This window comes from Austrofundulus limnaeus, unplaced genomic scaffold (genome assembly GCF_001266775.1).
Source record: "Austrofundulus limnaeus strain Quisiro unplaced genomic scaffold, Austrofundulus_limnaeus-1.0 Scaffold688, whole genome shotgun sequence".
In the NCBI taxonomy this organism is placed as follows: domain Eukaryota; kingdom Metazoa; phylum Chordata; class Actinopteri; order Cyprinodontiformes; family Rivulidae; genus Austrofundulus; species Austrofundulus limnaeus.
Window position 1 is genome coordinate 5,147 of NW_013953090.1, and position 12,778 is coordinate 17,924.

The 12,778-nt window shown below is 37.5% G+C and overlaps 1 protein-coding gene across 1 annotated transcript in view; it reads left to right on the forward strand.

Moving 5' to 3' along the window:
- Positions 1-1,745: 1,745 nt before the first annotated feature.
- Positions 1,746-12,778, forward strand: part of hace1 (HECT domain and ankyrin repeat containing E3 ubiquitin protein ligase 1) — a gene marked incomplete at its 5' end in the record, with an annotated part of 42,797 nt that continues 31,764 nt past the window's right edge. Inside the window, 10 exon segments of the mRNA XM_014027825.1 lie at positions 1,746-1,800; positions 1,923-2,012; positions 2,131-2,235; positions 4,996-5,071; positions 5,574-5,705; positions 8,172-8,254; positions 9,200-9,296; positions 9,364-9,465; positions 9,618-9,724; positions 12,465-12,615. Of these exon segments, the coding sequence (XP_013883279.1) occupies positions 1,746-1,800; positions 1,923-2,012; positions 2,131-2,235; positions 4,996-5,071; positions 5,574-5,705; positions 8,172-8,254; positions 9,200-9,296; positions 9,364-9,465; positions 9,618-9,724; positions 12,465-12,615 (998 nt within the window).

Genomic DNA, 12,778 nt, shown 5'->3' on the forward strand with positions numbered 1-12,778 from the left:
AAAAAATAATGTGTGATTAATCGATTATAAAAATAATTGTTTGTGGCAGCCCTAATATTGACCTGATCATTAATATTAATCTGACATTTTGAACCATTGTTCAGTGTTAACCTCAGTCTCAATATGTTCTATGGAGATGTTAATTGTTTCGCTCAAAGTACTAAAAAAAAAAAACAATCCCTGTGATTTGGATGGTGTTGTCAAAACATGAACAAGTTGCACAACTCCTGGTTCAACTTATTGTCATGTTGTGCATCATTCTCAGGGAAAGGATGTAGCAGTAACTGATAGGAGAACATACTTTGAACATTTTTGGAGTATTTTGAACATGAATCTGATGTCCACTAGCTGTGAAACCTCATTTATTCACGTCTACTGAGGAAACAGTGAAGAATTTAACTTAAAATGTTAATCCACCCAAACATCAGACTTTTTTATGTTTGTGTTATTAATAAAGAACTGGAGGCTAACCAGTACCAGTTACATCCATACACTGATGGGACATACATTGGGGGTGACGTGTCTTGCCCAAGGATGCAACAACTGAGACAGCTGGAATGGGGAATTGAACCGGCAACCTACCGGTTCCAGGATGACTCCCCCTAACCACTCTGCCACAGCCGCCCCAGAGTAACTGGATTTGGTTAAATCATACTGTTTGCTAAGGCGCAACCACCTGGGATACATTAATTTAAAATATCTGCTGCTTAAAAAGTGCAGCTTGAGCTGGTTGGAGCCGACTGAAATGAGCTGTTATCCTGGGATGTTTCTGACCAACTAGCCTCCCACGGTTACACACATAAACATTGCTGCAAAAAATAAAATAAATTTAAATATAAAAGGAAAAAAAAGGTTGGACTACTGGACGTAAAATCCACAACAGCGTTTTAAATAATAAATAAATAAAATTTAACTGCAACGGCTTAAGTGGCAGGCTGACGATCCGCCCACAGAGTGAGGGACACACTGACATGGAGACACACACACAGACCTGAGCAGAACCAAACAAAGTGAGACCTTGCGTCATGGAGAAGGGACTTTAGTGCAACGCCTGGGACCAAAGTTGTGTGGCACCAATAATTTTTTTGTTGGCTGTAGTCCCAACTGCTGTTAGGTCCTTAACCAGCTCCTCTCAGCTGTGATCAGCTGATCACTTACCTTTCTTCATCATCATCATCATCATCATCATCATCATCATCATCATCATCATCATCATCATCATCATCATCATCATCATCATCATCATCATCATCATCNCATCATCATCATCATCATCATCATCATCATCATCATCATCATCATCATCATCATCATCATCATCATCATCATCATCATCATCATCATCATCATTCCATGACCAAGCTCTACCATGGAGCTCTAGACAGAGGAATTGTTGGTCCTTTTAAACTTCCATTTTGAATAATAATGCTGCTGCTACTACCAGCAACAGCTATTTTGATCAAACCTTTGAGAAGGACATGCGACATTGTAAGATGTCAAACACAGAGTATGTGTTGGGAATGATGCTCAATGTTTACTAATAAAACTGACAGAGTTATAGTCAGTTTTGTGTTTATTCTGATCAGATGTGCACAAAGATCCAAATAACAGTAACTTCAGCTTCAAAACTGGTTTGCTTTAAATAACTTAACACACTGATTAGTTTATTTCTTTTGTTCTTGTCTTTTTAATTTTGATCCAGTTTGTTTAGTCATATTAAGATGTTTGTTTGTTTCCCTCTACAGACAATGAGACTGCTGTGTACACTCTGATGCCAATGGTCATGGCTGACCAGCACAGGTAAAGGCCCAGCTTAAATCTAATAGTTCTTTTAACAGAGGTACACATGCATGATCAATTGTGAGTTTTGTTTTACTAAAGGATTTTTTTATGTTTTAATTTTTTGTTGTTTTCTTTTATAGATCAGTGTCAGAGTTGCTACTCAACTCTAAGTTTGATGTGAACTATGCTTTTGGACGCGTAAAGAGAAGCTTGCTGCACATCGCTGCCAAGTAAGAATCACACAACACTCAGTCTGTTTTTCATTTAAGTTAGATCACAATTATACATACATAATAATTATCCTGTCAGTCACTTTGCTGGTAGAGATTCATCATCTTGTTTGTGCAGCTGTGGGTCAGTGGAATGTCTGGTTCTGCTCCTGAAGAGGGGAGCCAACCCAAACTACCAGGACATCTCAGGCTGTACCCCTCTGCACCTCGCTGCCAGGAATGGGTAGGCGTTTATGTACCAAGCCTCGCAACAATACAGCAGTTTAAATGTGTCTCACTTTGTGAATAACAACACATCTTTAAAGTAGGGCTGCGCAGTATATGCGATAGACGGTAGAAATGTTATGAAGTTGGCCTACGGTAGAAATTTACCCTTTACCGTCATATCGTCATTACGTCATCGCACCTGTGTCAGCATGGCTGCGAGTGCAGAGACAACTGAGCAGCAGGAGTTCGAAATATAATGAAGAGATTCTAACGTTTTAAAACATGTATAGAGAGAATAAATCCTCAAAATTTCCTCCTCCCGCTGTAGAAAAGTTACGTCGTGTCGCGGGATCATTTCCTCCTCTCCTCTCGCTGTACGTCGCGCAGAGCGAAGCTTTAACAACTGTAGTTTTTCACACCCAATTGTCAGAGAAAAAAAAAGTTTTTTATGTATTGTTACCCACAGAGATTATTAAAAAAAAGACGTGGACGTTCGTTCAGTCGTAAATTCAACTTGCTAATGTAAATTCGGCTTCTGCTCTGATGATGAAGCTGATGAAGATGAGCGCGCAGCAGAGCAGCAGCTGATAAGTTCAGAAACTCATTGTTTGGCAGGTTGATATTCAAGCAAAAATGTTGGGTTTAATTAAGATTACAGTTCTCTGCAAAAAAAAGCTCTAAAAATTACATTATCTTAACTTTTTATGATAATTTTCTACCGCGATATATACCGTTACTGTGAAGGGGTTCAATTTATACCGTGATATGAATTTGAGGTCATACCGCCCAGCTCTACTTTAAAGTAGGACCGCCACAAACTATTATTTTATTCGATTAATCGACTAATCGGATCATACGTTAATTGAATATAAAACATACAGCTTATCACGTCAGAATGCAGCTGCTATTATATAACCATCGTTAGATTTTAGCTATATGCTAACTAAAAATAATTGCTGTGGAAGGCAAGTTCTGCTCTGCAGATATTGTACAGGTTTCTCTTTCATTTTCTTAAAAAGTTCCCGTATTTTTGAGCTCTGTTGCTGGGTAGCCATGATACCAGAGCCTGTCTGTATAATGTCTTATGACGTCCACGGCCTACCCCAGTTACCACTACTGTGCTTGTGTGTCAAGGACAGAAAGGCAGATGTGGCAGTGGAAGGTGTCAAAGCAGTTTGGAGAGATAAACAAAGTAAAGAACAACAACAACAAAAAGAAAACGATTAATCGATTATTAAATTAGTCATCGATTATTTTAATAATCGATTAGTCGTCGATTAATCGATTAATCGTGGCAGCCCTACTTTAAAGCATTTCATATTTAGACCTAAATGTTTTCTATGTATATAAGATCATAAGGTCATTAGGATTTCTCAGCTCCACAGAGGAGGAGATGAGCTATGTTTGAGATGTCTAAATATTTAGACATTTTCAGCCAGTCTGATGAAAATCACAATAATCAGCTATTAATGTTAGCATTAACCTGCTCTGTATGCTCCTGCTGCAATAGTGTACTTCTATACTTTTACTGAACCATGTGCCATGTATCCAGGGTACTATAAGGTGAATTAAAAACTACTGTAATTTTGATTTTTTTTTAATGACTGTACAAAATGTCTAATGATATAGTGCAGAGATAGTCAATTCTGGTCCTCGAGGTCCGCAACCCTGCACGTTTTACTTGTTTCTCTGCTCCAAAACACCTGATTTGAATGAATGGATGATTTTCAGGCTTCTGCAAAACTTGGAAGAGGTGATTCCCTGACTGAATCAGGTGTGTTAGAGAAGGGAAAAAAGTAAAACATGCAGGGCTGTGGACCTCGAGGACCAGGATTGATTATCGCTGATATAGTGAATACATAGTGGTTGAGTGGAGAAATCGATCACAGCCTTTGTTTATGATTTTTTTTTCTGAAATAAGATTTTTTTCTCCCTAAAAACATAAAAGCAGACATCTTTGATTATTCAAAACTAAATTCTGCATTTATTTAATTTCAGTCATGCAATTCAAGCATCATTCTGTGCAATTAGTTTAATTTTGTAACAACACCGTATTAAAGCATAAAATGACTATTTTTTTCCTGTAAATATTTAAAAAGAACATCAAAGTTCCGTCTTTTCCAGAATCTAAAGTTTGCATGGGGGAATCATATTGAGTCCTTTCATTAGAGAGCGCTGATGTCTTTTCATCTCAGTGGTCTAATGTTGATTTTATACTAAAAAGTTTTATAAAAGTAACTTTTCTGCTTCATGAGAATCACCATGATTTCTTATTAACAACTTAGGTGGCTCACCTGACTGAAGTTTAACATGTCAGTGAGTAAAATCAACATGTGGTTTGCTTGTATGAGAGCTGCCTTATATTAAACATATAACCTGTTATTCTGATTTCTCCTGCAGTTTTTCCAGTATTTTTTTTTCAGACCTCTTGGGGTTTCAAACAAAGCATGCAGTTGTATCTGTTGAAAATGTATACACCATCTTTTAAAGAAAGAAATATTTCTATCCTCTGATATTAGTTGGTTCCTGTTTAAAGTTACATAGTAAAAGTAAAGAAGATTTTATAACAGTTACAGTATGTTGTCTCAGCTTCAGTTTGAAGATATGGTTTATCAAGTCTTACACATTAGTTGAATGAAACAGGCTGAGTTCATTCTGAAATCTTCGCTGTCAGATTATTTTCTCGGATGTAGTTGTTTGTGAAAACTGACACGACGTTAGTAACTGCCTGTGTACGGATCTTATTAAGCAGCATTGTTTTCCACTCTCCCCTCAGACAGAAGAAGTGCATGGCTAAATTATTGGAATATAATGCTGATGTCAACATCTGCAACAACGAGGGACTGACTGCTGTGAGTCAACTTTCATCTTGTTTACCTTTTAATTTGTTAAAATCTTGTTTTTTACAAACATGTTTGAGTTTATTGTGAAAAGACTTTGTAATGATGTCACACTGAGGTAAAGCGGGCTCTGTCTCTATCATAAAATGAATAAAGCGACTTGAGAGCTGACTAGCTGTTTGACACTAACATGTGCAGGTGTCAAAGTACAGCTATGCTGCCCCAGAATTACAGGAACTAATTTGAGACATATTGGAGACGCTGATGACAACTTTGCTACTAATTGAGTGAAAATTTGGCACAAGTTGTTTAAACTTGTACCGAATTCAAGCAACATAACTGTTTGCTTCCGTGACTCAAAATGCAAGGAAACCGAGAACGCTCAGGGATATTTTGAAACATTTTGGAGACTGCCTTGCAAATGCTGTTCATCAACGAGTGTCCAGCAGTTGCAGCCCAGTCAGACACTGCCTTTAGTTAGGATAAAGACTGAAACTGTGATTTTGTTCTGCAGATCCACTGGTTGGCAGTAAATGGGCGAACAGAACTCCTGCATGATCTGGTCCAGCACGTCTCCAATGTGGACGTGGAGGATGCCATGGGGCAAACAGCACTGCATGTAGCATGTCAGAATGGCCACAAAACGGTAAGCTATTTCCGTATTTAGACTAGAAAATGTAGCCTTTCTGGTCCGAAGTCGACTGCCCTACCATTGCTCCACAACCGCACCTAGACAGATTGTGAACAAAAGACTCAGTAGTATGAGCTCACTCAAAAAACTAAAAAATAAATAAAAAACTGCATATTTGCAAAACTACAAACAAATAACATCTGTTTGCATTGAACTATTGGAAACAGTTTCCAAACATGTCTGTTTTTATAAGCTTACAGCACATAGCTATGATGCAGTTATAAAGCAGTCATTGATGCATCAGTTATCTTGAAACTTAACTGACTATAGCTTATTTTATATAAAACATGGATTTATTAAATTTCATGCATAATAAAGAGTGAATAATAAGTATGTAAAAAAAACCTAAGAAACCACAGGCGTGGGTGCTATCTTAACATTGAAAATATTGTAGAAAAACTGAGATTAGTATCGTGCTTATCACTGAACCATTTTGTTTGTGTAAAAATCCTCAGAGTCATTACTTGACAGTTATGTTTTTAAAACTTCAACTAATACAGCCAGGCATAATTTAGGAAAAAGACAACTTTACTTCAACATGTTTCTACTGTAGGAAACTACAGTAACTCTGTTGGAACAAACAGCACAGCAGTGCTCAGCAGTTATCCTGCTGAGACTCTTAAAGAGGCAGCACAGATTGTTACCAAAATACATTTTTGACTTTTGAAAAACAATTGACACTTTGTCATGTCTATAACACATCTAAACTAGAATTTTAGCCCCCATTAGTGATGCATTTACTAATTGGTTGATGCTGGCCGTTTAAAAACAAACAAACAAACAAACAAACAAACAAACAAACAAACAAACAAACAAACAAACGGCACCAGCTGTAACAACAAAAACCTAAAATACTGTTTAGACCTGGCACTAACATCTATCTTGAGCCATCTGATCTCATCTCGGTGCTAATAGCAGGTGAACGCTCTCCATCCACTCTGCAGACGTCTTCTCTTAGACCCTTTGAAAGAGTTGGAACCATTCTGAAAATCTTTAACCCTCATTAGTTTTCTCTGAACGCAGACCTCCTTGAGCCCCATATAGGACCTCCTACAAGACTAACAACAACCCTACAGAAACATCTGAGAGATTCCTGGATCTCTCTTGGTAATAAACAAAACAAACAAAAATCTTAAACTGCTGGCTCATTAAATGCAAATAAACAACTGTCCTTCGGAATATTTTGACAATATAGTTTATTTTATTAAGTAAAACGTTAAGTTTTAATAAAGTGTTTATCAGAATTGCTCTCAGTGGGGGGAAAAAACTCGGTTTTGTTAGTCATAGCACTCATTGGTTTACCAGGATTTTAGTTTTTCTAGTTTGTTCTGAAGTTTTGAAAATGTTTGTTCGGTTTCTGCTAATGTAATGTCTCCCTCTAGTGACGGCCTTTGTTTGGCTCTGTGGCCAGAGAAGGAATTTTAACAGATGCAAAAGAACTGATTCTTTTTCCTGTGTTTGGATGTGTAGAACACCTGACAAAATGTAGCAAAAAATTTAATTGATCTTTGTATTTGTGACCAGCTTATAATTAAGTATTGATGGAATTTAATTACCGGTACTAGTTTGCGTCCAGTTCTTCTCCTTCACCTGCTCTTTCACCTAGGTCAGAGTATTTTTGGTTTGTAGAAAATAGATTGAACTGGATCTGCTGCAGCTCGGTGGTCAGTTCTGTGGTCCTGCAATCCTAAGGCTGCAGCTTTAAGCCCAGGCTGGGTCAAAAGGACATTCAGTGTTAAAAAAAAATGCACTTTTTATTTTTACGAGTTCACTTGCTATGGGGACCCCTGAAAAGGGAGCAGCCCAAAGAAAAATGACAACAAAATAGAGTGAACTCTGCCCTTTTCTACAGAATGTTGTCAATCTCATATTTTAACTTTATTTCTCGTGTCTTTGTCATTTTATGTTTTTTTCTTGATGTCCTGTTTGTCCTTCACAGCTTTTTATTCTGGTAGGTAAATTCAATAAGACGCCTCTTAAGTTTTAAAAGAGGCCCAAGCTACTTCATCATCGTCAATCAACCTGGAGCTAATCAGATTCAAGATGGCCAACACAGCTAACTGATCTTAGAAAACACAATAATTCAGTTAATTTCATAGATAATGAGCTAAAGCTTGATGAGGTAACACCTGAGTCATTCACAACCCATTCGTAAAGCGTGACATCGCGTGGTATCACATGAAATCATGATTAACATTTGACCAAAACGGATACAACTAAATCATTTCTCATCATCAGTGTTTCAGTCTAAAACTGTAACTTGAAAAGAAGTGGGCGGTATGCATTCTTTCAAGATATAATTGGCCCTTTACTCTGAATACCGACTAAAATGTCAAGCTTTTCATTGTTGTTTTGTTGTTATCTGCTAGTATGTTTAAAATGTTCTCAGTAAATAATGTGAAATGTACCCTGTGTGCACAGACGGTGTTGTGCCTTCTTGACAGTGGAGCGGACATCAATCGGCCAAATGTCTCTGGAGCCACACCTCTTTACTTTGCCTGCAGGTCGGTCATGCTGCAGAAAAAACATCTCACTTCAGTTGCTTCCATATTATTGTGTTCAAGGTGTAAACAGCTATCCCTAAGCATCTCTACTTTCACTTCTTGCTTTGCTTTCCCTGCTTCATTGCCTTGTATCATTAGAAATGCTAGATTGCACTGTTCAGTATGTGTTCTGCTTTGTTTGTTAGTACAGTGTGCTTAAACTTAAACTAGAGAAATTGTCATTTTCTTCTAAAATGCAGTTAAGTATAAAAAGCTAAAAGTAGCTCAATACTAGCTTAAAGTAGCAGAATGGTAGCTAGATGCTAAAAGATGCATGGATAACTAAAAGCAGCAAATGGGTAGTCAGAAGTCTATGAAGGCTAGAAGTATCAAATCCTTGGTCAAAAGTAGCGGATGACTTGATAAAAGATACAAGTCGCAAATATCTATCTAAAATCTAGTAGCAAACGGTAATGAAAAGCTAAATGTAGCAGAAGTCTAACTAAAAGCAGCAAAAAGGTACAAGTAGCAAATGGCTAACTAAAAGCTAGTAACAGAACCAGTATAAAAAGCTACATGTAGTAAATGGCTAAATAAAAGCAGCAAAAAGGTGATTCAAAGCTAAAAGTAGCAGAAGTGCAACTAAAAGTTGAAAGTAGCAGAATGGTAGCTAGGGGATAAATTATGCAAAGTGCTAGATAAATGTAGCAAAAAGCTAGTTAAAAGCTGAAAGTTGCAAAAGGCTAGCAAAATGCTAAAAGTAGCATAAATGATTGATAAAAGTAGCAGTAAGGTAGCTAAACTTTCCGATATATGAATGGCTAAAAAACCCACAAAGTATGCAGAAGTATTGAAATTAAGACATCTGTTTTTAAGCAAGGTTATTTTATTGAGAATGCTGACTTTGCAAATCACAATAAATTTTTTTTTCCAGACTAAAGTTGTTCTGTGTTTTTTTTTCTTTAGCCATGGCCAAAGAGACACCGCACAGATCCTGCTCTCTCGAGGTGCCAAATACCTCGCTGACAAGAATGGAACCACTCCTCTGGATCTCTGTGTGCAGGTGGCTTTTCAACTTGATTTGGGCATTTTGTTTGCTGCAGTTTCCCTGCTAATCGTGTCACTTTTAGGGTGGGTATGGGGAAACCTGTGAGATTCTCATCCAGCATCATAGCAGGCTGTTCCAGACGCTCATCCAGATGACACAGAATGAAGACATGAAAGAGAACATGGTAATTAGTTTGTAAAGGTACTGGACCGGCCTTTTGTATTAATTTTACCTGAGGTGAGGGCTTTTTGTGTGTGTGTGTGTGTGTGTGTGTGTGTGTGTGTGTGTGTGTGTGTGTGTGTGTGTGTGTGTGTGTGTGTGTGTGTGTGTGTGTAGCTTCGGCAGGTTCTGGAGCACGTCTCTCAGCAGAGTGACAGTCATTACCACAGGGTCTTGATAAGTCTCGCAGAAGTGGCGACCACCAACGGTCACAAACTTCTCAGGTAGAATTTGATTGATCTTTCTTTCTTCTGCTTTCTGGTGTGATGCAATAAACCTTTATTTCATCTATATATCAGTTCAGATCTGCAGTCAGGATGGGATTTGACTTATTCTACATTAAATGAGATCAAAGATTTTATTCTGATGTACAGTATGTGCTGAAGTCAGTCAAATTCATTATAGCCACCAATGCTAATTAACCTTGGCAAACACTAAAATAACTCTTTGTTAATTTTCTGAAATTAAGCTGAAATTAAGAGTTAGTGTGGTGATAGTTGAGTCATTCACACACTGCAAAGACTACACATTTCACACTGTTTAAAACTTACATTACAAACAGCCATTAGCTTATCGAGTCAACCCCGCGTGTTCACAAAATATGTTATGATTTTAGTTAAACCCTTACAAAATTATCATTGGATGTACATCTACAACAGATTAACTTTGGAGTCAATACAGGTCAAGATGGCAGTCAAGGCTAATCAACATTAGTTAGCAAAAATGGCTACAACTCAGTCAATTTAACAGACCTTGAGCTAAATGGTGTGGTAGTAGCTGGGAATTGTTAACACACACACTGTGAGCATTATATTCCATGAAATCACATCAGATTACATAAAATGTTATTTTCAGGGTTTGAACAAGATAGTTAAAACCATCATTTCTTATAAGATGATAAGTTAGTTTAAAAATTTGGCATGAAAGTTGAGAAATTCTCTCTTGCGGTTTCTGTTCTACTAAACCTTTATAGTCTAAATATTATAGTATAGTGTAGTATAGTATTATTTATAGTATAATATAGTTTACTTTGTGCATGTTGAATTAGAAAAGAGTCTTTCTCACACATTGCCTCAAAGTTAGAAGCAGAACATCATCCAAAAAGTCTTGGTGTGCTTAAGTGTTGGGGTCATTCATCATCATGCAGCTACGTATTCCACTAAAAGGCCCAGCGTGCTTCATCTGAAGCACAACAGTCGACACGTGGTTGCTCAGCAATCATTTTTGCTCACACCTTTCACAGCCCATAAGACACTTCAACGAGCTCTTTGGAAACCCGACCCCACTCCGATATCCACTGTTACTTTGGCCACAAATCTGTCATGGTTAAAGTGCCACACTTTGCAGGCTGATTTCTTCCATGCACAACGTCTGTGCTCTCTCAATTCATGAGTTTTGCCCATTTGACAATCTTTAGAAATGTCTGATTTCAGGTAGTTAAGCAAAATACAGTGTCCAAGCACTTTCAGCATAAACAAACATGCCTACGTACTTCTGAAATATCACACAATATGTGTTCTTAAGAACAATGGGCTGCATGCAAGAACATGTTCATATTCTTATCCTAAATTTCTCTTACTTTTGTTCGCACAAAGGGTTCGTATGAACATGCCACGTCAGATTGAACAAATTCTTCTATCTTCAGGAAAAGTGTGTAAATGAGCTGCGTAAACATGATGATTTCCACCTGTTTGTATCCAGCTGCTCGTGCATGCGAGTGTAGATTAGCATAATTACCACCCCAAAAGCACCATGTAAGGATATGTTTCCTGCCTCAGATATCAGAAAGTGTCCATTCATGAAAATGACAGCGAAAAGTAAAAAGAAGAACTTTACGAGTTCGGAGATTAAAGTCCTGCTCTCCAAGATTGAGAAAAGAAAATCAGTCCTTTTTAGCAGCGTCAGTTGTGGAATTAAAGGAGCTGCTAAAACCAAAGAATGGAATGAAATAACTACTGCTGTTAATGTCGTGTCTCCTGTGGGTCGTAGGGCCTGTACAGTCACAGAAATAAAAATCTAAATCATATTAATTTCTCTCTCTAGTCTTGCTCCGGTTTTGCTTTGGTCAAATATTTTTAATTTAAGTGTAAGCAACTGTGTTACATAGTTTTCATTTATTCAGAAGAAGAGCAGTCGCGCACCGCTACAGTTCAAGAATTTTGTGAGCAGTTAAAGCATTAAAAGCCAATTCAATTCAATCTAATCACTTTATGTCGTCAGTTACATTTAAAATCTAATTCCAGTTCAAACAGATCAGCCTCTTGTCAACATAATTATGGAGTGTGATTTATTTTCAACGCGAAATATCTTCAAACTAATGAAATATGAAGTAATTCGTGATAAAAATCTCTCTGGATAACAGCAGACTGACTGCTCGTAAAATATATGACAGGTCTGGACCACTCGTGAATTTTGTTTGTGTCTGAAAAAAAAACTTAGAATATGAGAAAATTGGTGAATGCCACAAGTTCTCCTAAATCACTCGTACGCACAATTTAAGAACAAATCTGTTCGTACGAACGGTTCTTGCATGAGGCCCAATGTTCTTAATAGTAACAACTGCTGCATCATCTAGACCACCAATGCTACTTACATTTCTGTGTTCCCAGGTAAAACCAAAACTTGGCTATCAGGTTTGCAAAGCACAGAGTGAGTTGTGGTTGAAGGTTAGAGGACAAAGGTTTTTCTGATGACATGATAAATATTACTCTAGATATGACACTACATTACACTACAAAAAGCTCTTCTAATATTTCAAAGACTCCTTTTTTATTTTCAAGATTTCATACAATAGATTATCACTGAATAGACCATTACAAACACATTTAATAAGATGCCTACTCTTGCAGCACTCCTGGTTGAATTGTGAATCATAAAAACCAATTCCTTTCAGGTGACAAAGTGGTTGTGATCTTTTATGTGCGCTTTGATAGTTACAGTGTGCATTTTGTTTTGTATTTTCAGCCTGTCCAGTAGTTATGAAGCTCAGATGAAGAGTCTGTTAAGAATCGTGCGTATTTTCTGCCACGTGTTTCGCCTTGGTCCTTCATCCCCCAACAATGGCAATGACATGGGATACAATGGCAACAAGACACCTCGCAGTCAGGTCTTTAAGGTCAGTAGGAGATGAAGATTAACTTTACTGTGTGAGTGTGTAACGTCTGTATGTGTGCTAATATAACATTTAAATCATTTTCCTCATTTAGTAAAGATCCTTGTAAACCCAGCTCTGGCCTTTACAGACACAGGCAGAACACATAATCCCTTAAGGGAGATGG